The sequence below is a fragment of the Arachis hypogaea genome, chromosome 11 (assembly GCF_003086295.3).
Source record: "Arachis hypogaea cultivar Tifrunner chromosome 11, arahy.Tifrunner.gnm2.J5K5, whole genome shotgun sequence".
NCBI classification, from domain to species: Eukaryota; Viridiplantae; Streptophyta; class Magnoliopsida; order Fabales; family Fabaceae; genus Arachis; species Arachis hypogaea.
Genome location: NC_092046.1, coordinates 147,683,573 through 147,710,389, shown reverse-complemented (window position 1 = coordinate 147,710,389; position 26,817 = coordinate 147,683,573). Strand labels below are relative to the sequence as shown.

The window sequence follows — 26,817 nt, the reverse complement described above, 5'->3', positions numbered from 1 at the left end:
GAAAAGAATCATCAAAAATGGCAAAAACTTTTCAACCTTGAACAACTCAGAAGGATATCCAACCCGACTTCTTTGTGGAACTATAGGGTTTGGTCGCAACAAAAAGATAAAAGAATACATTCATAGAAAGTTGGACATCCATCTCCCGACATAGGAGCTGACATATTTTCAGGAAGGCCCAAGAGTTAGGGTGCAACTGAGAAGGGGCGAGGTTGCAAGACCACAGTACATTAATTTCAAAAGCGGTAAAAGAAAATCGGATACCTAGCTGGGTAAAGAAACAGTCGTAGACATAAAAGAAAGGTCGCTCAGAGTCCTCTAAGGGGGAGAAACACACCCTCTTTTCTGGATCGGGCGCCACTAATTCATAGTTTCTCTCGTCTTCCTTGTTCTTGCATATACTATGATGCCTACGGAACTCCTGACAATACTCTCTCTTGGTTACAGGGACACAAGAAAGGACAGTAGTATCTACCCAAACTCGAAGACTAGGAGGGACTTTGGTCGACATTCTCGAAAGGATAGAGCGAATACCTATAGATGCAAAGTAAAAAATTATTACTAAAAGAAGTCGAACCTCGTCCAAAGTAAGTCGAGCAAAGTCAACAAAATCAACGAAATCCATTCTCTTCACATTTTCTCTGAAACAATCAAATGGTGTCCCTTATATGCAACATCGTCGCATAACAACGACACCATCTGGGGGGGCAATAACACCCACGACGACAGTAAGAAACAACACAGTTCAAAGCAAACGTTTTTCTTTTTTGCAAAACAACAAAAAGATAGCAGTTTTAGTCTCAGCATTTTTTCCGAAAGAGGAAAGAAAAGAAAGAAGAATCATATCCTCACAAGAAACAGTTTTTATTTTCATAGTCTTCACACATAGACAAGAAATACTCAAAAACACAAACAAGTGTTCGAAACAGATAAAGAACCAACCTTGATGGAAATGCAAAACAAAGGCAGGCGCGTTAATCAGCAAAAACATGAACGTTCCTCTCCAAAGACAGACCTTCAAAAAGAACAAGAGGAAAAAACTCGGAACTGAAGGCACTAGAGAAGCAAGAAATTGAAAGAGAAAGTGAAGATTACTTCACAAAGAGAGTAGAAAGGAAACGATTATGGAAATGTGGAAAAGAAGAAAAAGAGAAGGCGGAGTCCCTTACAAAAGGGGACAAGGGCACGACAGCCGTTACTACCCTTTATCTTAACAGACTCTTAAGATAAAGGGAACGGTCATCCATCAATAAAGATGGAACTACTCCAACAAAGGTGGTTATTAGCTCTACTATAAAATATAAATACATTGACACCTCTCAGGTATATTCACGTTCTAATCTACTAAAAACCTGCTTAAAGTCCTTGCTAACTTAAGCATCGGAGTTTTTTGCAAGTACCATCCCCCACCTCCTCACGAGAAACTCGGAAAGGCGGCACCTCAGCACCAAACAAGTCGGACGCTGCCACCTAAAAGGATCTAGACCTCATATTCAAGCCCAAATCAACGTTTCAAGTAACCTTTGGAATAATAACTAAATTCATACCTTAATTATACACTTTTTTTTTTTCAATTATCATATTTATGCTCAGATGTATTTTAAAAAGAAAATAGAGATTTGTAACTTAAAAAGTAAACAAACTAAAAAATAAACAACAAATAAAACTTTATCCACTAGATAGATTTACAATGCCAAGGTGATAACATCAACTTGTAACAATTTCTACTAAAGTATTGAAATCCCTTATGAAACTACCATTAGTTTCAACAGCTCGTTTTGCAGATTTCTTGAACTCTGATATCTTTTGCCGCATTAACATCCCTTCATCACTTGACATGGTTGATTTCAATGCTGCTAAGGTAGCTTCTTTAGTGAAAACCCCATCCTGAATTGGAACACCAACACCCCATCTACCTTCCATCATCCTTGTGTTCAATTTCTGGTCACCAAAAAAGGGCCTAGAAATCATTGGAACACCACCCACCATGCATTCCATGATTGAGTTCCAGCCAGAATGTGTCACACACACACCAATAGCTTCATGCTTTAGGATTTCCACCTGTGGTGACCATGAAACAATTTTCCCTTTATCTTTAATCCTTTCCAATAACCCTTTTGGAAGCTGTTCATCATGTTTTCCCCTGAATGACCAAATAAATGGAAATCCAGATTCATCTATGGCCTCTGCTATAGCAACTAACTCATGAGGTGGAGGAATTATCACAGTTCCAAAGCTAATGTACACAACTGAGCCAATGTCATGTTTGTTCAACCATTCTATGCAACCTTGATCATCAGGGATAATTGGTTGTGGCAATGCCAAAGTGAATGGACCAATATTTAATAGCTTTCGGAACTTTGATTCGAGTTGGTTCACTATTGGAGGTTCCAACTCAGCAAATGAGTTAATTGCAACCGCTGTTGCTTTAGGCAAAGTTTGTCCCATTTTGTGTAACATGGATGACAAAGGTTGTTCTATATCGTCCATTATCCCTTCAGGCAATTCAGAAGCCTTCACCACAGGTAAACCAGGAACGAAATCGATGTTTTCATTACCTACAAAAGTGCAGTGTCACATTATGATTTGATATACAATCCCGCTAAATAATCAACTGGATTTACTCAACAACAAATTCACAAGTATTTTTGAATTGTAACTCTATATTAATTAATTATTATTAATTAGTAATTATTTAAATTTTATGTTTTAAAAATATAAAATTAATAATTATTAATTGTAATAATTTAAAGTTGGCTGGTTAAAAATTATTTATCTATATTTTTCTTTTTATTTGTTATTAACAAACTCATCAAATATTTGACAATTCTTTTTGTTTTATTTCTTTATAAAAGGATAATTGGGTGCAAGTGTTATAACCAGAATTCGAAAATAGATATTTATTTAAAAAATGTACGTAATTAATCTAACATGATAATTATATGAAGGTGAAAATTCAGATGCAGTCGACTTCACGTGAAGTTGATAGTCGAGAGTTGTTAGATGAAAATTTAGTCAAATCAGTCAAATCATCTAACAACTCTCCGTTATCAACTTTACGTGAAGTCGACTGCATTTAAGTTTCTACCTTACATGATCGACTGATTTTATGACTAATATCAAATGGTAGAAATTCATGTAACTTCATGTGAAATTAGAAAAAAGATGCAAAACAATTAGAAAAAGTTGCACGATTTTCTGACTTTGAAAGTGTTAACAAACGTGACTCTTAGTTGATGAGAAACATGCAAAGAGCATGGTTTGTAAATTTATTGCAACCTATGTAATAACTACACATACACATACACATACACATTCTATGTCACCAAATTCGATTAATTAATCTCAAAGATACTAATGTCTCATAACCATCATTAATTAGTTGTTGCACAAGCTTACCATTGAGAATGTGATAAGGAACTTTTTTTTTTTGTTTAATTTTTTCCGTTTTTGTTGGTTTGCTTCTTGAGCTTCTGGTGGTCAACGATCGCTTGTTATAGTAGGGTTCTAAATTTGAGCATAGCATGCTCAATCACCAGAGAGGTTTTCATCTTGGTGTGTTTGATCCGTAAATTTAGTGAAATTAATAGACATATGAAAAAATATAGGGTACCAATATATTATCTGCCAATTTATTTTCAATAATAATTAATTATTATATTTTAAATACATATATAAAGAGACACATCCAAAAAATATATCTATAAAGACAATTCTTTTGAACACAGCCATAAAAAAGATATTTTTATTAGACACATTTATAAAGACACTTCCATTAAACACAATTATAAATAAAAGTTGACAGAAGTTGACAAAAATATTGTTGGTAACGTAACGGAATTGATTAGATATAGGCCCACAAACTCAAAAAATAAAAACAAGAAATTTTGGTACGTTAAATACTCCTTTTTTTTTCTTCCTATCTCCATCTCCGGGTTTAATTTCTTTTCTTTTGCACAAAGATCAATGATTGATTAATTTGCAAGTAACAATGATTAGGTCGCAAGGTCTTTCTTTAATTTTTCCGGTAACTCAGGCGGCAATTGTGGCTCGGAAGAAGCTAAGATTCCGGAGATTAAGGTGTTTTATCTAAATGAACATAACCTGTATAAAACACAATCCTAACTACTTCAGATTAATAAAATTAATTAAGTTGAACAGTTAGTTAGTTAGTTTCAATTCAAGATATATACGTACTTTCATGTTTGTTCATTCTTAATTAGTGATTAGTGATTATAAATATATTTATAGATAGCGTATTCATGAAAAATACTCACAATAAGCTAAGTCATAAAGCAGACTCAAATTATTGTAATATATATACGTGCAAAAAGGACCACGTGAACCATTATACATTTATATGTCCACAATAATGTTAAACCACGTCTTTTAAATTTTAACATTTAGATTTCTTTTTTTTTTTTTATCATTTATACATTGGAATATTTAATTATGAGTTATGCTACGTGTACACTAAAATCAACCACCAAAGTCAGCCACCAGTATAAAATACAAACACACATTAAAAATAAATTAAACTATACATGTATTTATACATAAATATATTGGAGACTGATTTTAGTGACTAATTTTGATGTATAAATAGCATTTTATTTTAATTATTTAGTTTTGGTCTCTCAATCAAAATCAATACTCGTGAACCTAAAGAATTTATCATTTTAAAATATAAAAAATTTAATTGTAATAAAAAAATTTTTGAGTAAATTTTAATAAATCCTTTATGATAAGTCATCATTTGTTGTAATAATATGAGGTTATCCAAAACATTTTAGCTTAATTTCATTAAATTGTTCAATTTCTCACAAATTAAATTATCCAATAATATAAACCCTTTAAGATAAGTCATTTGTTGTAATATATCGTGTTAAAATATAATTAGGATCAATTAGAATTATTTAGTATATCTAAATATTTATTATAGAATATTACGTCTTTATTATTACGATTCTCTTAGTACCTATAAATACTCTTTTATATTATATCATTTTACATAATTTGAATAGACAACTTAAACACACTCAATAATACACTTTTCAAATTATTCACTTAATCTCTTGTTTCTAACATATGGTATGAGGTTAGCCTGTTCATTTTAGTTTAATTCCATTAAATTGTTCAATTTCTTACAAATTATCCAATCATATGAAAACGGTAAAGTTTTGCACATGGCTTCTAAAATGCTATCAACAAGTTCATGTGCTTAAAAGAGGGGAATCTTTTCTCCTCCTTGGCCTACAAGCTACAAACGTGGAATAATTTCCGGCCAATGAAAATTTAGAGAAAAAATAAAAGAGCAAAATGGTCAATCGCAGTAATCAATATTTTCTTTGAATGGTAAAGGCAAACATGGCAATCATCATCGAACATGGATGCCACCCATGAAAAGTTGACAATGTAGCCTCATCCTCTTCTCAAGTCCTCAACTCTCTTGAGTTACGGGAATGCACATTCTTTTATCATCATCGTTGTTTATTACTTTCTTATTTTGTTTTTTTTTTTTTCCCTTGAATAATTATGTGTACTATATGTTATAGCTTATAACACACTGTAAATTCAAATTATAATAAATGAAAAGTTATCTTTAAGTTGTACCTGAAAATTAGGGGGTTTCCCCTTCAAACACGTAAAATATCTGCCTTTAATTTTGTCAATCTTGTCATCACATAATTAAAAATCTCTTAAAACCCTTACATTATTATTAATAGAAAATTTTGAAGTCAAAAAATTTTAGTAATTTTTGTCATCAATTAACTAATTAAATAAATTTTTAATTTATGTATATAAATTTTGATAAATATAAATATAAATTATATTAATTTATATGTATAAATTTTAATAAATATAAATTTAAATTATATATTATATATATATATATATAAATTATTTAAAATACTAATATTTACTGATCAAATGACCGTATAAAATTGTTTAATTATTAATGATAGATATTTCAGTGAAAATTTTATAATTATCTTTATGTAAATTTTTTTTTTAATTTTTAAATAATGAATTATAGAATTAGATTTTGATATATTATAAAAATATTATTTTTATTTAAAATGTATGTGGTCAAATAAATAAATTATATTTTTATACAAAATATTTTCATAAAAAAATGTTTTTGTCATCTACATTTGAGTAGCTCCCATTATTAATACCCACATCCCACACTATATTAGTATCATGATATCATCAAGCTAACCAATAAAACTCTCATTATTATACATTTTGTTTTCATTTTATTTTTCATCTACATTATTCAACCAAGTCTTGTGAACCACTAAAGTTTATTAATTTTTCATTCCTATTTAATTTAAGATATTGGTGGAATAATGTTAAAAAAACAAAACATGAGTAAAAACTTTCTTATATATATATACACATCCCTTCTATCTCTCCTACTGAATCACATTGTCCCTCTTCACAAACCTCTACCGCTACAATGAGCCACCCCACACATTCTCTGTGGTGCTTCGCCACCGTCACCATCACCCTCCTTCTATTGTTGGCCTCATCAGCCGCACAAGACGCCACTCTCCCAGCCCAACAACAACTAACTCAAAATCGACAAAGGAGCCTAGCAAGCCAGTTTCTAGTCCCCCAGAATGCCGCACGGTCCGTGCTGCGGTTGCGTCCGCTGACGTGGAGCGCAAAACTCACGCGCTACGCGCAGTGGTATGCGAACCAGAGGCGCAACGACTGTGCGCTGCAGCATTCGAACGGACCGTACGGCGAAAACATATTTTGGGGGAGTGGAACTGGGTGGAGCCCGGCCCAAGCGGTCGACGCTTGGGTGTCGGAGCGGCAATACTACAACTATTGGCGCAACTCTTGCGCCAATGGTGAAATGTGTGGACATTACACTCAAGTTGTTTGGAGCTCAACTAGGAAAGTTGGGTGCGCTGTGGTTACATGCAATGGTGGTAAGGGTCAGTTCATGACATGTAACTATGATCCTCCCGGAAACTACATCGGAGAAAGACCTTATTGAAAGTGAAAGCTACGTGTCAAGTGTGGCGGGGTGGAGACAAGTCAATAATGTCATAGTCCCATTATTATTGTTATAGCTGGCTCTGTGTGCCATGTGGGTTTTCATATGAGGCCTATGTCTCTTGCCTTAAATCATTTATGGCTCATCTGTATCTTTGTCTTTCTTCTCCTTGCTTAATATTATACTATATACTATATAATTTAACATGTAATGTTGTATATTTATTATAATTTATTGATTATTATTACTTGCTTTTTGGAAGTTCAATTCTTAAGACATGGGGAAGAAATCTAACTGGAATTAATAAGAATACAATGGGCACTTTTTAGTTTGGATAGGTGCAATAATGTGGGTAGACAAAAATTGGAATATGATGAAAGGGTACAGACTGTAACGAAATGACATGGAATATTGGAATTACATAATAGTAGACCATTCATAATTAAAGCACGTTTGCTTGGGTTGACTGACTTTCATGCCAGATTTATATCCCTCTGTTTTAGGAAGTGGATCTTAGTAAAAAAAAATTGGATAGTGTGCACTAATTATTTATTATTCTCTCTTATTTATTTTTAGTCCTACTTATAAAATTAAAGATGAGAAATCACACTAAATTCTGTCAAGTATTAAAAAAATTGAAAAAGATCAATTTTCCTCCGCTTTATTTTTCCTTTTTCTTTTTCTGAATCTCCTTAATTTTTTCACTTTTTATTTGTGATATAAATAGAAAAAGGTGTTTTGCAATTATGTTAAAGGATAATGTATCTAAGTTTGATGTGGAAAATACACACAGGATCATCGGATTTGTTATTTAAAATATAAATTTAAGAGTCAAATTTATGTATCTGAATCTTTTAAACTTATTAATGTACAAATTTAATTTTTATATTTGTATACTTTAATTTTTTAAAATTTTTAATATATAAATCTAATTCTTAAATTTGTGTACTTTACTCAAATGGGACATTCAAATTTCATTTTTTTTCTCATCTTAACAAATTTAATCGTCTAATTTATTCTATAATAATTTGAAAAAAATTAACTCCATACTAAAAAAAAATAAATCTTTCCAATAATTATATATTACACACCAATTCTCTTGGTATAAAAACAAAGTTAGCCTATTTTTCCCCCCTTTTTTTATCACTATATACTATCTCCTTTCTTAGTGGGGGTAGATTTTGTACTAACAAAAGGCTCTAATGCATTATGGGCTGAGTTAGTGTGGTTCTGTTCTGTTTGGTCATGATCCTTTTCGCACTGCTAACTTCAGTCTTGGCCCAAACTTCAATGATTGGTCATGATTGATAAGACACTTTTGACGAATAAATCTTAGTAGTTTCTGAGATTAGTGTGAATACTCAATGTTATCTTTTAGATTTTGATTTTTTTTTTGTAGTCTTCCAGATAGAGTTTCGAGCACTCATAGTGATCCCTGAACATATTTTTAGTGATGAGTCATCACCGAAACGCTGACATAGCGTTGTTTTGTCACGCTGGATAGTTCCAACGGCTAGCTGAGCTGGCTCATTTCCAATTTATATCCACATTGGTCCCTCCCACTATATTTAATCCTAAATCTCCAAATTTTCATAAAGTTTATCTCTTCTTCTTGTTCATCGTTCTCTTTTCATTCTTCTGTTTGGGACTCTTGCTCATGTCGATGATGGGTGGTGGTAGCATTGCAGGTGGATGCTCTGTTCGTTCCCCATCTAGTTGAAACCGGACGAGAAAGCCAAGCAAGAGCAGAAAATTGGGGATGCCAGAATGGTGCGGTTGTGGCTGCTAGCCGGTTCTCAGATAGTCTACTACTTACAACTGTAATTTTTCTAACTCACATTATAATTGGGACAACCATAAAATGATTTGTTTGGATTTAAATCTGTCCCAGACCATTTGAGAACCGGCCGGTAGCCACAGCTGCACCATTTTGGCACCCCCGATCTTCTGCTCTTACTTTGTGTTCTCGTCCGATTCTAGCTAGATGGAGAACGAAAGAGCTTCCACCTGCAGTGCTACCACCACCTATCATCGACATAAGCAAGAGTCCCAAACGGAAGAATGAGAAGAGAGCGATGAACAAGAAGAAGAGATAAACTTTATGAAAATTTGGGGATTTAGGGTTAAGTATAGTGGGAGAGATCAATGTGGATATAAATTGGAAATGAGCCAGCTCAGCTAGCCATTGGAGCCATCCAGCGTGGCAAAACGACGCCATGTCAGTGCTCTGGTGATGACTCATCACTAAAAATATGCCAAGAAACCACATTAAATATTCACGCAAATCTAAGATACTACTATAGAGATTTACTTCACTTTTAACCTCATAAACATAAAGTTATGCTTAAAAAAAAAAAAACAGCTATAAGCATATAATATAACTTAGTTATAATTATAATTATATATATTTTAAAATAATCAAAATAAAAATATTTTTATAAAAAATGTTCAATATTTAATTTTTAATATATATTTATTAAATAATTTAGTTAACATGTATTTTAAAGATATATATTAAAATTTTCGTTAAAAATTCTTTTATAATAATATATAAAATTTAAATTTTTTAAATATTTTTAATATGTATTCATTAAAAAAAATTACTAGTAATTTAATATGTGCCATTAAAATATATATCAGCTAAACTGAAACAAGAAAGATGAATATAACGCATTTATTACTAGGAGACATTAGTGAATTTTAAACAATTATAATTGATTAATCCACGAGGTGGTTGGTTGTATTTTGTTTTCAAATTTAATTTCTAACTAGATTGAATCAGAGTAGGCAGATGTTTGCAGAGCCTTCAGATCAGAGTATGGACATACTCAACTACTGCAACTGAATTAAGATGATCTTGAATGGGCAACGCATAGAAACTACAGTTGTAAAATACTAAAATAGTTATTTTGACTCAAGACCAAAAATAAAAAAAAAAAGTGTTATTTTGCCAGTGTAGTAAGTCTACTAGTAGAGTAGATATAATGTCAGTAACAACTTTTGACCCTTGCTTACACCCAAAAGTAAGTTCACATTGGGCATTGGCCTCTCTCTCGGACTAATTAGTTATCGATTGGATTTAACATTTGAAAAACCTATGAACCACTAATATTGAAACTACTACCATTATAAATAGGAAAATATTCCGATAAAGATATTTAAATTTTTTTTTAAAGATGTTGTTATTAATTAAAATTTAATATACATAATTAATTACACTATATTATTTTTATCAAAATTAGATCAGACAAATTGATTTGGTCAAAAAATCGATAAACTAAATTTTAAATTGATTTAAATTAATATTTTTTATAGAAAATGATTACAACCACCTTATCATATAAATTTATTATATATTTTTTTAATTTTAAAAATCTTAAATTCTAATCCTATAACGACACAAAGAAAAGAAAATGATTAGAATTTATGGTTCTTAAAATATATATATAAAAGAATATTTTATTTATTTTTTATAATAAAATATTATAATTATTTTTTATAAAAAAATATTAATTTAGACCGGTTCAAGGTATAATTTATCAATTTTTTAGCCAAATCAATTTATCTGATTTAATTTTGATAAAAATAATATAGTTTAATTAATTATATGTATTGAATTTTAATTATTTAAAAACATCTTTAAAAAAAGACGTTTTAAGCGTCTTTATCTAAGTGGCTTCCTTATAAATAATTAAAGAGAGAAGAAGGTTAAATAAATTATTGAGAATTTATATTTTTGATAAATTTTAAAAAAAAATTAATAAAATTTTATAAATAATAAATATAGATAAAATAGTTTAAATTAAGATTTTTTATCTTAATTATAAAAATTAATTTAAAGATAATATATCTGTATTTATTATTTTAAAAAATTTTATTAATATTTTTTAAAAATTAATTTGTTCAAAATACACATTTTTAAAAATTTATTTGTCATTTTATAGTCTTTACTCGATTAAAGATTAATGAGTATCTCCGGAAGATAAAGTTTTAAGTACTTTGAGGAATAAAGCGGTGGAATTAAAAAAGAAAAAAGTTCTTAATGGACTGATCTTAGGATTATGATCAATAATGAATGAGTTTTGAGCAGGTTAACCTAACATAAAAAAAAGCAGTTAAAACTGAAAAGTAGGGCAATGCAAGCCAACTAAGCTGGCAATTTAATAGTTTATTAATTACTTTATTTCAAGCTTGACTTAAACAACTCGTAACGACATGCAACTGATCCCCAACAACTAACGATACCCCTTCACTTACCACTTAACATAATTCTCCCATCTCAAACACTAATAAATAAATGATTAAGGAAAAACCAATTCCACCACCTACTTTATGGTTTATACAGTTCATTAATTTCATATATTATCTATTCACGCTAACATGCATAATAACCACTGCATAGTACACACACACATATGGGTAATGCTAGCGAGAAAAAAAAAAAAAACAGTCAAAACTTGTCTTATTTAGAATTTATTAATTGTCGCAACAATTAATAAATGCTAAATAAGACAAGTTATGACTGTTTTTGGCTAATTTTTTTTTTGTTATCAAACATTTCCGCACAAATATATACTATAGTATACCATATATTTGATATAATTTAATAAGGACGTTCTCCAACATAATTTCCCACAGGATCATAGTTACAAGTCATGAAAACATCACCAGAATCGCACACAACTCTAGCACAACCAATTTTTCTGGTGGTCTTCCACACAATCTGAGTGTAATGGCCACACATCTGTCCTTCTTCACAAGAATTGGTTGCATAAGTGTAGTACTTCTCTTCATCAGCCCAAGCTTTGACTGCATCGGTTGGGGTCCAATCAGAGCCACTTCCCCAGAATATGTTCTCTCCAAGCTTGAAATCGTTCTCCGGGAATGAGTGTTCAAGCTTGCAATCTTGTTTCCTCTGGCTGCCCCACCACCTTGCATATTGCTCAAGCTGGAAGTCCCACATCAGTGGCAGTTCCCATTTCGTTGCTCGGACCAGGTTGTGCCTGAACAAGAACTCTAGTGACTCTGCTATGCACCCCCAGCATAGTTGCTTTGATACCCTGTATATGGTTTCGTTGCTTGGTCTTGTTTTCTTCTGGCTTAGTTGATGATTGAGTCGAGAAACTAATGAAGAAGAAGGAGATGGTTGTTGTTTTTGTTGGATAGTGGGTGATGAGAGAGTTTTTGTAGTGAAGGTGGCAAGGAGGAACAAGAGTGTTAGGAGAAGCAAATGGGGTTTCATTTTCATATTGGATTACTTTGTGTTAATTTTAGTATGTTTGGCACCAAAATTTGAGCTATGTACCTTGCTTTATATATGGAGTTAATGGCTAATCAATTAAGTGTTGAGAGTGTCTTAATTAGTATAAAAATACTTAGACATTAGAAATAATGAAAATGAATGTGTGGTTGGAATCTAAGCTGGGTTGTTGTGTAAGGGAATCAGCAATAATGAAGTCATGTGATTAGTGAGTGATTAGTATTCTAATATTAAAATAAAAAGGCATTTTCAGCTTTAGATGTGGCACATTATTGTGGTTTGTGGAGTAGGAAAATTTTGGCATATTAGCAGAGACTATAGTATTACCATCCCTTGTAGGGGTGTAAGTTACTGAACCAGACTTAAATTACCGTAAAACCGAATTGAAAATTACAACAATCAATTTAAAAACAGAAAAAATCGATTTTTTGGTTTTTTTGACAAAATCGATCGGTTCGGTTCGGTTTTTGGTTGGCTCGATAGAAATCGAACCGAACCAAACCGAACCGAAGATATACATACATTTTAATATTTTAATCATTTTAACTTTTAACCTAACAACAAAAATTTTCAACCCCTAACCATTTTAATGTTTTACTCTTATTATTTCAGTTTATTGACTATTTTAAACCTCTAATTATTGTGATTCATATTCTTCTCATTAGAAATTAAAAACCGAAAAAACCGACCGAACCAAACCACTGTTGGTTCGGTTCGATTTGGTTCAATTGTTGTAAAAGCAGCAAACCGATCGAACGATTGTGTGTATGTAGAAATCGAACATATCGATTCGGTTGGTTTTTAGTCCAAAACCGAACCAAACCGAACCGATAACACCCCTAATCCCTTGTGAACAGTGGTGGAGCTTAGTTCAGACAAGGGGTGGCCATGGCCCCTCCAAACTTTTTATAAAAAATTTAGTAGTACTTTTTCAAAAGATAAAAAATAGTTCAATTGACTTAAATACTTTACTATGACTTAAAGTATCTAATAAGTTCAATAAACAACACTCTCTCTATCTTTAGGTTCAAATATAAAAAATTAGATATCTTTTATTTATTTAATTTAATATTATTTTATATTTTACTATTTATTTAATTTAATTTTTTATATAATAAAAAATAATAGAATATTCAATAAGTATTAATATTATTGTATTTGTATAAATTGATAAAAAAAATTCAATAAATATTATAAATTTTAATATTTGTCCTTTTAACTTCTTCTTTATATATTTTACAGGATATATATTCAAATTTTTATATAAAATAATAATGAAAAATCAAAGAATTGATACATTTTTGAAGAGGAAGGCTAATATTTAAGAAGGAGAACATATAACTTTTACAATATCAACACATGTAGATAATTCTTCTACTTTAATGAATCACGAAAAAAGTGAGATACAACCTTCAAAAGTTCAAAAAGTTATATCTGATGACTTTAACTTTAATTTTTTGGAACGAGATGTTGAAAAAGGGATTTAAATTTGGCAGTATCACCCAAACCAGAGAGATGAGATTAGACGAGCTTATCTTAAATGAGGTCTATATAAAAAAATATTTTGACAATTATTTTTTATTTGGCCCCCCAAAATTTTGTTTCAAGTTCCGCCACTGCTTGTGAAGGAATAAGGATGATTGAATAATATTGAATGGTTGGTTAATGGTTGATAGTTCACCCGTGAGTAATGGATCTCTGTTGTGCTCGTGAGTTTTCCCTTGTCTATACTGGGACATGAGTGCCCACCATGGGAGGTTCTAGAACTATGAAATCTACACATGTCACAACAACCAAGTGTGGTATCTGTTGTTCACATGCATGCTTACATTACTGTAATAACGAGGTAACAACTACCAATGTTGAAGTAAATAAATAATGATGTGAAGATTGGTACTTAATGTTCTGCTCTTGTCTTTTGCTACTTGGAACTTTGTTTAATGGCAAGAACATTGTTTGAAAAACATGCTTAATATTTATGTGAATATGACATTTCCACATTCACATAATCACAGTTACATATTCTTTTGGACTTTGATATAATCTTTGATTGCCAAACCCTTTAGCCTGGCAGACTTATTCTATAACTTCATTGAATGAATAAAGTCAATCTTAAAGCAGATTTATATCCTCTAACCCTTCATTGCTGAAATAGATAATTGAAAGTTATCATAAATGCGTTGAATCAGCAACATCCTTAGATTCTTCTTGCTCCTGTGATGATGTCAAACCAGATTTTTGTTCCAGCAGACTTGATAGACTTTCACAGAACTGATAAGTGATAACCAAAATCAAAATCAGTAACCTAATTGATGAAATCAACTTTCATATTCATCTTATAGTAATATTTTTCTTACTTTGGTATATGTTCTTAGATCTCCTGCAGATCTTGATATCTCTACAACACAATGAGTTGGAGCAACTTCAATCAACTGGGCTGATAGGTCAAAGTATGATCTAGAACATCTATTCATCATCTGTTTCGGGTGTAATTTTATCTGATATATTAAGATTGAAATTAATTCCATATGGTGTACCAAACTCTAGAAAAAAAAAGTACATATTTACATACACACATTTAATTAATAATCAAATTATACCTTAAAGTTGTTTATTTTCTCTACTGACAACCTCATATCTGTTGCAGCAGCTTCAATTTTTTCCGTTGTTTCATTGATTGTGTGTTTGGATCCAAACCTTGTCTTCTGCTTCTTGTGATCCTAAAATTAAACTGGAAAAGATTAGCATCTGTAATAATTGAATGTAACATAGAGATAGTAAGTTAATCCTCTTTTAGATTTGTAGACATGCCTGTTCTTCTTCAAAAAGGCCAGAAAGATCAAGGTCCTGTGACATGGCTATTAGTTGAAATGCATTAATAAAACTTGAGGACTTTGGTATCTTTGATTCTCTGATTTTCTCCTACAGGCACAGGTTGTTATCATTAATAAGAGTGAGTTTATCTATGTTAATTTCTTTTGAAGTTGCTGTTTTTTAAGGAATTATTACCTCAACTGAATCAAATGCAACATTACAATCATCCAGCTTAATGTTCTTATCACATTCAGATACACAAGCAGGTTCATAATCTGTTTGAAACCACTCATCTTCAATAATATCTGGAATAGTTATCCTCTGGATGAAACAAGAGAGGAAGTGGAAGAATTATTATCCATTAATTAATTACACTTAATTAATAAGCATAACAACACATAGTGTAAAGTCTTTGAAGAATTTCCACCTTTCCAGGACGTGGTACAAATATTTTGGCAATTAGTTTCTTTTGACTTTGAGTAAACCATGGTGGACATTTGTATGCTGCTCTGCATATCTTTTTTACAAATCACATATTAGGTGTACTCTTTATCATAATTATGATATGGTATAGATTTATTGCACTTTTGAGTATACCTTCTCATATAAGTTCATCAAATTGTGATCATCAAATGGTAAGAAGCCTGCAAGTAATTCAAAAAGAATCACCCCACATGACCAAACATCAGCAGAAGCTCCATCATATCCCTTGCTCAGTATCAACTACAACATCACAAGTAAAAAGGGTCATAGAATCAAATATTTAATAGTACTAAATTCTATGTTGAAGATGTAGCTTTAAATATTTTACATTTATACCTCAGGTGCCACATAACATGGGGAGCCACACCGTGTGTTTAAGACATCATTAGGCTGTTAATGTAAACAAAATTTGACTATCAATCATAATCACTTATAATTGAACTGAAGTTATGATTTTAAGACCTTTTTTTTTTTACCTTTTGGAGTGCACTTAATCCAAAGTCAGACACTTTGAGGTTTCCTTTGCTGTCAAGCAACAGGTTTTCTGGCTGTCGGCACACCGAGATTCAAGATATTTAGATCTCAGACATCTTTAAGTTCACTTGGTAATCATTTCGGTATAAAAATACAAAGAAACTATGAGATATAAATTTGTTTGGAGAATGAAATAAATATAGAAATAAACAAAAATGTGTTTGTTTTAGAACAAAATCCAATTCTTTTCGTCCAAAAACTGGGACAGTAAAGACACTAACAGAGATATAACATTTCTGTTTTGTTTCTGTCCCAAGTTTCTATGAAAATATTTTATCTATCCTAAGATTGTTACCAATAACAGCCTTATGTACAGACATTATTAGACAAAGCTAAGGATACCTTGAGATCTCTGTGATAGACTCCTTTGTTATGGCAATAGTCCATGGCATCAATAAGCTGCTGGAATAGTTTCCTTGCCACATGTTCATTCAGCTTCTTCTCATAGGACTGCACAACAACAATGATCAGAATTGAAGTGTTATAAAGTAAGAATAAGTAAATATAGATTATAGTTCAATATGGAGAGGTTGTTGATTCTCACCATCTTGTCTAGTACTTGTCCTCCTGAGACATATTCCATCACAATGTATATTTTTGTTTTTGTCCCAATCACCTGTTTTATCAACAAGTTCATTTCAAAACACAAACAAATATTGAGAACACAGTCTATGCATCATTAAGCTTCAAAGTAATGATTCTGATTCAAGTACGAAGTTAATTAGTACCTCGAAAATTCTGACAATATTGGGATGATGCAGAAGTTTCATTGTACTAATCTCTCTTTTGACCTGGAACATGTCACATACATCACATGTATTGATTAATAAAGTATAAAAGAAGAGAAAAATGATAAGTTGTACTTGCTGAAAAAGATAAAGAATATAAAGGATGATGAATGTGAATGTTTGCCTGGTTCTTAAGATTGTTTTCCATGACCATATGCTTATCAATGACTTTGATTGCAACTTTCTCTCCATTGTCTTCATTAACAGCAAGCTTAACCTTAGAGAATGTTCCTTCTCCAATTGTCCTTCCAAGCCTATACTTACCAATATGTTTCTCAAACCCCATTATTCTTCCTCATACAAAGTTATGCAATTCCTCACTATGATGATCTCTGCAGTAGTTGTATGCTATGACATTTTTTTCTCTTTGACTCTGAATTCAATTGGGGAGGTGATTGAGTCCAATTTATTTTGGATGGTTTTTTCTTTCCTATGCTAACATCCATTTTGGTGGGTCTTGTCAAATTTCTCAATGTGACCCTATAAAACGACGCTTTTTAATTTAGATATGGAAGGGGAAATGGTGTAGGACGCAAATATAGAGTGTATAGGTGCTTTATGCAACTGTGGTGTTAGGAGCAAAAATCGGACCGTTCGATTTTTGAGTACACAAATCGGAGGGTCCGATTATCTTCACCAAAATTTAAATTTCCTCTTTCACATTAATCAGACTGTCCAATTAGTAAACTTAATTTTTTTTATAAAGAAATTGGATGGTCTGATTTCTTCATATCTGTTTCAGAAAAAGTTGTTCTCACATCCATGTCTAGCACCCACATCTTCCACAATAATGTACAACACACACATACTTCTCATATCCAAAAAAATTAGCCATAAAAAGATGAAGATTTAAAATTAAAATATAATTATAGCATCTTTTGAGAGGTCATGAAAGAGTCAAAATTTATGAGTGGTGCTCTTTCACAGAAGGAAAGGTAGTTAGCTTGATGTAGCTGGTTGGCTAGTGGTTAAGACTAAGGAACGTGTATAGCTTTTGAAGGGAAGCTAGCATTTGCAAAATTAATTAGAAAAAAAGTCTTATTCAAAACACAAAAATATTCTGTACATATATACTTACCATTTGATTAGTTAATAAATAAATTTTAAGAAATATATTTATAAATTTGAGCATGTCTACGTTATGTTTTCATATATTATATTTCTTTTATCCCCAACAATATCTCAAATGTGTTTCACATGGAAAACTTAGACACTATTAATAATGAAATTATTGTGGGTTTGATGTGATCGGTATCCGTTTTCTTTCACTGTTGGAATGATTATATGATTCGTATATTGCCAAAGATGAAATAAACAAAGACATGGGGTATTGGTGTTGTGTGTTTAATTCTGATTCAGGCATGTAATAGGCAATAAGCCATGGTATATATTAAAACTTTTTTCTTCCTTATACAAAAATGTATAGATTTATTTTGGTGTTAAATTTAAAGTATGTATCTTTTATAGACATATTTGATGTTAAGTGTAAAACTGTACTATTAGGTCAACTACTCGAGTTTGAGGTATTATTACATACTAATAAGTAGCGATGGTAGCTTGAAACACAACGTTGAAACCATGACTTAGAAGAAAAACAATTTGCATGTGCGTGCCATGCATGATGAACTTTTTAAGATATTGCTTCGTTCGCAGGGTGATAAACTTACAAGAGAAAGTCTAGCGGCAGTAATTTTTGTGTTTTATAGCTAGCACATAATTATCAAAAGAAAAGTGAGTGATCTCTTACCATTAAATATAATCTCACACTATTAAAAATACTATTAATAGCCAATTGATGGTTACAAAATATAAAAATTGCTGACCTCTAAAACTCCTCTTTAACATTTTGTACACAGCACTCCAACAAACACACGGAAGTAGATTTTCTCAAATTTTTTTAATTATTTGATAAAATATGATATCTCACTATTTAATATCTTTTGGTAGGTTTTTTTTTGTCCCACTTAAAGAGTGTAAGGTATAAGAGATTATACTTTATCAAATAATTGAGTAAAAAAGAAATTGAGAAAATTTATTTCCTCCTACACATGTTTTCCGTGTCTTAATAATACGTTTAGACTTTGAACACATTTAAATACCATCACGTGTTAATTGTGTCTAACCTTATTTTTATTCTATATTTTTAAAATAAATTTAAAAATAATATATATTATCATTTATTAACGTAAAAAAATATTTTATATTATATATATATATATATATATATATCTTATAAAAAATTAAAATTTACATATCTGTATTTCGTGTTGTGTAGTGTCATGTCGTATTCTGTATCGTATCGAAGCTTACAATACTTTCTAAATCACCCTAGCTATATAGATGAGCACTACTCCTAGTAAGTCCTAACTAACATCGTCCAATTGGATATGCCTTCAGCCCTTCACTACTTCACTTGATAATTCGTATCTATTGCTTTCTTTTCTCTTTACATTTGAGTTAATTTCTTATTGGCTCTTAACGTTTTCCTATTTTTAAAACATCATTAACCAAATTAAAGTAGATATATTGTTATAACATAATTGCTTTTATTAGTCGCTTTCCATGAGCGTCTTGCAAATGTAATGTTCTAAAATTTTGCATCCACTAATAATTAACTTAATAAACTTTCTCAACTTCTTCTAATAGCCACATATTTAAGCCCTTGAATAATTGGATCGGATTTTGTTGACAGGTTCGCTTGGTGGTGACTTCTCAGGCATCCTGCTAAGTCGGGGCACTCTTTCTAATCTTTCTTTTTCGTTTAATTAGCACCGGTTGACTCAGGAAGATAATTAAAGCCTTAAAGGTATCCATTTCCATGACTGAATTCAGAATCCTTCGTAAGTAATAAATTACAAAAATTTCCATTTAAAAGAAAAATTAAAAAAAAAAAATCTTTTACACATTAGAAACTTTCATCACTTTAAAGAAGAAAAAGAAGATTTGGCAGTAATCAAAATTCTGAAAAATAAACTGATCATTGAATTGTTTTAGTTATTATTTTATTGATTTAGAGATTTACCTAGTTTAACAACGATTTAATTGAATTATAATAAAATAATATATAAATTATAAATAAATACAAAAAATATAAATATATATTAATATAAATTTAAGAATTATATAAATTAAAAATATAAAACTAACTAAAATTTCATAATCTTACGTAAGTATAACATAAGAGTTAAATAAAAAAATATTAAGATTTATATATGAATAAAATTTATGATATTATATATTTTATATTATAGAAATAATTACATAAAAAATTTATTAATTTAATTGTTTACTAATTTGTAAAATTTTCTTTCTTATTTGTAAAACAAGTGTATTTTATATTTTAAATTTTTAATATATATTTAGTTTAGGAAAAGTATATGGAGCAATGGAATATTTGTAACAATAGAGGTGTAGGGAGTATTAGAGATATAACCATCAGCGTAAGCTTATGGGATGAGTGGTATCATGACATGGTACCAGAGCTCTAGATCTGAAAGGTCAAGAGTTTGATCCTTGGTGTATTATCCCTAGTACTCGGATGGTTATTCTGGATATTATGGGTGATATTTATTTGGTAACTCATATATCCCATTGTACACATTGTACAAATATTCCATTGGCTCCCTAGCAGGACTATGAGGAACCAATGTAATATTTGTACAATGTGTACAATGGAATATTAGAGATATAACTATTAGTGTTACATTTTTCCATCAGTTGAAGCTTTTAAGACGAGTGGTATCATGACATGGTATTAGAGCTGTAACTCATAGTACATATTGTACAAATAAACCATTGTCTCCGTAGCGGGACTCATATGTGTTATACTATTTTGGTGCTTTCTGTTGCTATTTTTTCTTTTCCGATATTCCAGGCAATTCAAATCGATTAAAATGCAAAAAAGACTTTGTTCCATGATATAATCCCACCTGAGATTGTTACACCCCTGGCCACATATACTTGAGATTACTATCAAAGAATCTGATCCAACACGTGTAATGTCAATCACTTGATATTATTATTATTATTATTATGAGTGTCACTCTATTCTGGCTTCTTTAATTTGTTTGTTTATTTTGGAATCGCTGAGCAAGTTTTACCTGTAATGTCAATCTTCTACACTCTTCGATCATAGCATTCATTCACTGTTTCTTATTATTATATATATGTTAAATCATGATTAGTTACGTTGTTCATGATAATTTAGCATTGTAGGTATGTATGGTACGGTCTAAAATTTAATGACATTTATTTGGTTGATCGTCGTAACCCTAATCTGTAACAATTCATTTATTTGCTTAGCTTTAAAATCCATGAAGATGAAGGCTTTGAAAATATTGTTGCTGCTTGTTTGTTTGAAAGCCTTTTGTTATGCAGTGGTATGGATGTAGTTCCTCCATTTATATATTTTCTTATTTATTTATCATGAAATTAATATTAATATTGACATGGATATATACGTGATTGATGAGAATGCAAGCAGCAAGCTAGTAAAACCTGTGATTCAGATGGATGGGAAGGGGAGTTTTTCACTGGCATTCCCAAAATTAAATATGAGGTATTCTCTTCTTTTTTTTTTTAGTATATATAATTTGACGTGTTCTAGTTGCTTATGATTATATTAAATTTTCATCAGGGGCGTTCTAGTAAGAATCCACTTGCATTTAAATGGTATAATGCAGAGGAGGAAGTCCTTGGGAAGAAAATGAAGGTTGGTTTTCATTTATATTATAAAGTTGTTGTAAATAATTAGTATTCATTATTATCATATGTTGTATTCTATTATAACTGCAGGACTGGTTTAGATTTAGTGTTGCATTTTGGCATACATTTCGAGGAACAGGAGGTGATCCATTTGGTGCACCAACCAAAAATTGGCCTTGGGAAGATGGCACCAATTCATTAAAAATGGCCAAAAGAAGAAGTATGTTTGATAATACCATTCATCTTATTATGGTATCTATATGTTTGTGTCATGTGTAATAATTTCTCTTACTTAATATACACAGTGAGAGCAAACTTTGAGTTCATAGACAAACTTGGGGTTGATTTTTGGTGCTTCCATGACAGGGATATAGCCCCTGATGGACAAACTTTAGAGGTGATCACTCAATCTTTTAAATTTGTTATTGATTAATAGTTCTCTGCTTCTGATTAATATTGTACTTGTTGAGTTTGTTATAGGAAGCTAATGAAAACTTGGATGAAGTGGTGGCTCTTGCTAAAGACCTTCAATCTAAGGTAATTTCACATGAAGCATCCTTTTCTTTTAGCTTATGTCATATATTAAGTATGGATTCATTTCATAATTTTTTGTTTTCTATTTTATTTAATCATGTAGAGCAACAAGAAAGTTTTATGGGGAACGGCTCAATTATTCATGCATTCTCGCTATATGCATGGTGGTGCTACTAGGTATATATCTTATATATATGGTCTTTAGTTTATTCCAATTATATATGCTGAGTTGATGGCTAACAAATTGAGTTGTTTTCATAGTTCTGAATTACAAGTGTATGCATATGCTGCTGCTCAAGTGAAGAAAGCCATGGAGGTACATTTGTGTGTATGAACTGAATATAGCAGTAGTAGAAGAAAAATCCATTTAGCTGATATAATTTGCAGGTGACACATTATTTGGGAGGAGAAAATTATGTTTTCTGGGGTGGTCGTGAAGGTTACCAGTCTCTTTTGAACACAGATATGGAACGAGAGCTTAATCATTTAGTAAGTGAAGCATTCTACACTAAGCAATCCGAATAGTTCTACTAATAATTCTACTAATAACTTGTAATAAATACTGCTTGTTTTCTTCCTTTTAATACAGGGTACATTTCTTCATGCTGCTGTTAGACACAAAAAAAAGATTGGATTTAATGGTAACATTCTCTACAGTCACAAACTATGAAATAGTATACCATACTACAACTACTCTAACTAACTAGTCAAATGGTTCTTTGATTATGTGATTTAAGGGACACTATTGATTGAACCCAAGCCACAAGAACCTACTAAACACCAGTAAGCTTTTTAGTTTCCTATTCTATCACTAATTTTATGCATCCTATTATGTTTCAAACTTATATATATATACCTGCAGGTATGATTGGGATGCAGCAACCACAGCTAATTTCTTACGAAAATATGGACTTACTGGTAATATTTTTTTTTCTATAGTCACCCAAATATCACTCATTAACAGCCATAATAGGATAGACTCTGGTATTATATAAAATTTTAAACCAACATTCATTGTATACTAATCTGATAGTGCATAGATACATTTAAATATAACTTATAATTTTACTTCAAAACATATTAGATTTACTTTTTCAGTTGTTTCTCTGATTTCTTTGACTGAACTTCTCTCTGCAGAGGAATTCAAACTCAACATAGAGTGCAACCATGCCACACTTTCTGGCCACAGGTGAATCTATGGTCCTTGATCCATTTTTCTTTTCTCAAAATTTTGTAGTTATGCATGAAACGGGTCTTAACTTGTTCTTCATGATGCAGTTGTCATCATGAGATTGAAACTGCAAGGATCAATGGGATGCTGGGTAATATTGATGCAAACACTGGCGACCCTCAAGTTGGTACGAATAACTAAGCAATCCTGTTAATTCTTCTACAAATTTCTGTAAATTTAACAAGACTTTCATGTTAACAAGTCACAAGTTAGTAACATGAAGTTGTTCTCATTTCTGCAGGTTGGGACACAGATCAATTTCTCATTGATATTCCAGAGGCAACCATGATTATGCTCAGCGTCATCAAAAACGTATGAGCATGAAATACAAAGATACAAAGACACCATTTACTAAGCATGCATTGTCACTTAACAGGGTTCATATTGTCTTTTCCAGGGAGGAATTGCACCAGGTGGATTCAACTTCGATGCTAAATTGTAAGTCCTGCACTATCTTTATGTTCTTATTGTTTTCCTTAAGAGAAAGTTTAGGCCCAACACTTTTATTAAAATTTGACCAGAACTTAACTAACAAAAGAAAAGTGAGTAATTTTATACCATTAGATATAATCTCACATCTAATGATAAATAATTGATGGCTATAAATCACAAAATTTATTGACTCATAACACTCCTCTTTACTTAATTAGCACGCATTTTGATACTTATGGTTCCAATTTAGGCGGAGAGAAAGCATAGATGTTGAAGACTTGTTCATAGCTCACATTGTTGGAATGGACACAATGGCTCGTGGCCTCAAGAATGCTGCTAAGTTAATTGAGGTATTGATAAATATTTTTATAATTTAGATCTAGAGACTCCATGTCAAAGCTTCATTCATAAATCATACTAATTTTTTCTTTTTAATTCCCATTATATTATACTGGACCAAAGGATGGTTCCCTTGCTGAGCTTGTTAGAAAGCGATACCAGAGTTTTGACACTAACCTGGGTGCTCAGATAGAGGTACATTTTTCTTTAAAAAAAAATCTTCCTCTCTTTTTAATGCTTCTTTTTTTTTTTTTTGGGGTTAATTGTTTGATTGGGAATTGTGCTGCCTTAGAATGGTGAAGCTGACTTTGAATTACTTGAGAAGAAAGTCAAAGAAATGGATGAGCCTAAAGTAGCTTCTGCCAAACAGGTAATTCACTAATTTATGCTTGTTTAATAAATTGTTCCATACTTGGTAACTTTTTTTAATTCTGTCACGTTATATTCTAATCATCGACTTACTTTGTGCCGCTATATATGTTGCAGGAGCTAGCGGAGCTTATCTTCCAATCTGCCATGTAGAAATAGCATCTGCCATGTAGAAATAGCATCTGCCATTTTTATTGTGTGGCTGCTGTTTTGCTTAGTAGTTTAGAATTACAATTGGCTCGCAAATGCAAATAAATTCATAATATGTTACAACTGCTTTCTTTTCATGTGATTTTTCTCATGTTAACTTGGAGTTAATGTAGCATGTTTCAGTCTGTTCACAAGAGGATAATGAAGTATTTATTTCTTAGTTTCATTTCAACTCTGAATTTTATCATTTATTTATTCAACACTAATCTTACAACCAAAAGGAAAGTATTTGAATAATTACATCATAGAGAAATAGATATTTCTAAGAAAACTTTATTAGTCAGGTGAAATCGTTCCATAGTTTATGATTTCAAAATTTTTTGTCAATGTTTTGACTTTTGAAGCACATGGTTAGATCGTCTCTCTCACCGTGTATTCCATTTTTGGACCCACTAGTCCACTACTTGCTACATGTGGATGCATAGTCAAAAGTAAAAATAGGACAATATCATATATATGAAATCAAATCAGAGATATCCATTAAAAGAGTCAGAGAAAGTATTAGGAGTCATACATTACAGATATTCACGTTATGAGTAATGTTTATCAGATAACTTCTAACCTAAATTGAACAGTGTTCTTTCAAATTATCTTCTTACAAATCATCAAATGAGTCAGAGAAAGTATTAGGAGTCATACATCACAGATATCCACGTTATGAGTAATGTTCATCAGATAACTTTTAACAGTGTTTTTTCAAATCATCTTCTTACAAATCATCAAATGAGTCAGAGAAAGTATTAGGAGTCATACATCACAGATATCCGCGTAATGTTCATCAGATAACTTCTAACCTAAATTGAACAGTGTTCTTTCAAATCATCTTCTTACAAATCATCAAATCAAATGTATTGTTTCTTCATCGCCTTGCGCTGAAGTCGACGTTCTTGTTGTGCCAGTTGAAAGTGTTAGGATTTGGTTGAATTAGTCCCACATTACTTAGGATAGCAAATGGAGTGGGTGGCCTAGGCTATAAATATGAGGCTAAGTTCTCCATTTGTTTTTGCACCAGTCAGAAACACTTTAAGCTTGTATCTGATTTTTCTTTTCCTCTGTACTCTTTGATTAGAGAGTGTTGTGAGGTGTAGTTAAATATTTGCTTTGAGAGTGTGGGTGTACTGGGGTGCCGGTGTTAGAGAGAAAGAAGTCTATGTGTTGTAACAATTTTCACATAGTGATATTCTCTGGTTGTCATTTGACAACGGTTGTGGTTTTTTCTGCGGTAATTGGAGTTTCCACGTTAAATTCTTGTGTTGTGATTGTGTCTATTTTATTTCTCTGTCAAAGGTGTTTTCTCAAGGGGGAATGGTGTCTTATTCCCAACAAGTGGTATCAGAGCTTCGGTTCGGTGGGATTTATTCTTAGTATGCTCTGTGGTTGCAGCCTAGTCTGACCTTCCACATCAGAAAAGAATTTTGTCCTGTGGTTTGAGGTTGATCTTTGGTTGCTGTTGTTGTTGCTGGAAGGCAGTGTGACACTGTGAGAGTGCAGTTTGAAAAGGTTCTAGCTAAGGAAAGACCTGGTATTTAAGTGTGTCCATTGTGATCCACCCCTCTTTCCTGGGGACCCTTCCTAGTGCACGGTCTACAGTTGAGTTATACTATTCCAGTATACGGTTACAACAATGTCAGGATATTCAAGTGCTGTGAAGCTTGAAATAGAGAAATTTGATGGAAGAATCAATTTTGGCTTGTGGCAAATACAAGTCAAGGATGTGTTGATACAATCAGGTTCGCACAAGGCGTAGAAGATAAGAAGTATCCTCATGGTATTGCCGCACTGCCATGGATAAGGATAAGTTGTGGCAATCGGGTCCACAATTGCACACGGGCATTGGTTGGCGTTGAGATGCAAGGTGTGTGGCGGAGTTATGTCGATAGCTGAAGAACTTCCAGGAAAAGCCAATTTGGAAGTTGCACCATGAATTTTCAGCAAGGTTTCGATCTGTACCAAGGCGAAATGTTTGGAGTGGTCTAATTCGAAGTGAGTATACTTTCATGGGGAAGTATGATAGTTCTCTAAACTATGATTGTCGGTATAGACAATGGCAGCAAAGAATTGTCGGTGTTGACTATAGAAGCTGAAGATGTGTGACTATTATTGGGAA

General features: G+C 31.6%; 5 protein-coding genes across 8 annotated transcripts; 2 read left to right on the top strand and 3 right to left on the bottom strand.

Annotated features, from left to right (window-relative positions):
• Window positions 1–1,679: 1,679 nt before the first annotated feature.
• LOC112722154 (flavonoid 3-O-glucosyltransferase-like) lies at window positions 1,680–4,349 on the bottom strand. The gene is made up of 2 exons (XM_025773124.3): window positions 4,325–4,349; window positions 1,680–2,558 (listed from the first exon to the last, which is right to left on the bottom strand). The coding sequence occupies exons 1-2, from the start codon at window positions 4,347–4,349 to the stop codon at window positions 1,708–1,710; spliced, it is 876 nt and encodes a 291-aa protein (XP_025628909.1). The 3' UTR covers window positions 1,680–1,707.
• A 2,057-nt stretch (window positions 4,350–6,406) lies between these two features.
• LOC112723525 (pathogenesis-related protein PR-1) lies at window positions 6,407–7,259 on the top strand. Its single transcript, XM_025774922.2, has one exon. It carries the CDS (start codon window positions 6,464–6,466, stop codon window positions 7,010–7,012), a length of 549 nt encoding a protein of 182 aa, XP_025630707.1. The 5' UTR covers window positions 6,407–6,463; the 3' UTR covers window positions 7,013–7,259.
• Window positions 7,260–11,141: 3,882 nt separating this feature from the next.
• LOC112723524 (pathogenesis-related protein PR-1) lies at window positions 11,142–12,372 on the bottom strand. Its single transcript, XM_025774921.3, has one exon. The coding sequence runs from the start codon at window positions 12,258–12,260 to the stop codon at window positions 11,616–11,618; it is 645 nt and encodes a 214-aa protein (XP_025630706.1). The 5' UTR covers window positions 12,261–12,372; the 3' UTR covers window positions 11,142–11,615.
• A 1,790-nt stretch (window positions 12,373–14,162) lies between these two features.
• LOC112723522 (CBL-interacting serine/threonine-protein kinase 21) lies at window positions 14,163–17,698 on the bottom strand. Of its 3 annotated transcripts, none has more exons than XM_025774918.3 (13): window positions 17,016–17,698; window positions 16,832–16,894; window positions 16,648–16,719; window positions 16,446–16,553; window positions 16,046–16,117; window positions 15,906–15,959; window positions 15,684–15,809; window positions 15,514–15,603; window positions 15,282–15,407; window positions 15,084–15,194; window positions 14,873–14,992; window positions 14,630–14,770; window positions 14,163–14,543 (listed from the first exon to the last, which is right to left on the bottom strand). In XM_025774918.3, exons 1-13 carry the CDS (start codon window positions 17,175–17,177, stop codon window positions 14,442–14,444), a joined length of 1,347 nt encoding a protein of 448 aa, XP_025630703.1. In that variant the 5' UTR covers window positions 17,178–17,698; the 3' UTR covers window positions 14,163–14,441. The 3 variants fall into 3 exon arrangements, with proteins under 3 accessions (XP_025630703.1, XP_025630705.1, XP_025630704.1); XM_025774920.3 differs by having other exon boundaries at window positions 14,630–14,670; XM_025774919.3 differs by lacking the exon at window positions 15,514–15,603.
• Window positions 17,699–20,859: 3,161 nt separating this feature from the next.
• LOC112724126 (xylose isomerase-like) lies at window positions 20,860–24,876 on the top strand. Of its 2 annotated transcripts, XM_025775388.2 has the most exons (21): window positions 20,860–20,993; window positions 21,194–21,270; window positions 21,375–21,449; window positions 21,528–21,602; window positions 21,686–21,815; window positions 21,901–21,992; window positions 22,076–22,132; window positions 22,233–22,306; window positions 22,391–22,445; window positions 22,517–22,618; window positions 22,719–22,770; window positions 22,867–22,912; window positions 22,992–23,047; window positions 23,267–23,318; window positions 23,408–23,487; window positions 23,602–23,672; window positions 23,758–23,798; window positions 24,043–24,142; window positions 24,255–24,326; window positions 24,424–24,501; window positions 24,618–24,876. In XM_025775388.2, exons 2-21 carry the CDS (start codon window positions 21,205–21,207, stop codon window positions 24,651–24,653), a joined length of 1,410 nt encoding a protein of 469 aa, XP_025631173.1. In that variant the 5' UTR covers window positions 20,860–20,993; window positions 21,194–21,204; the 3' UTR covers window positions 24,654–24,876. The 2 variants fall into 2 exon arrangements, with proteins under 2 accessions (XP_025631173.1, XP_072063860.1); XM_072207759.1 differs by having other exon boundaries at window positions 20,937–21,270.
• Window positions 24,877–26,817: the final 1,941 nt, after the last annotated feature.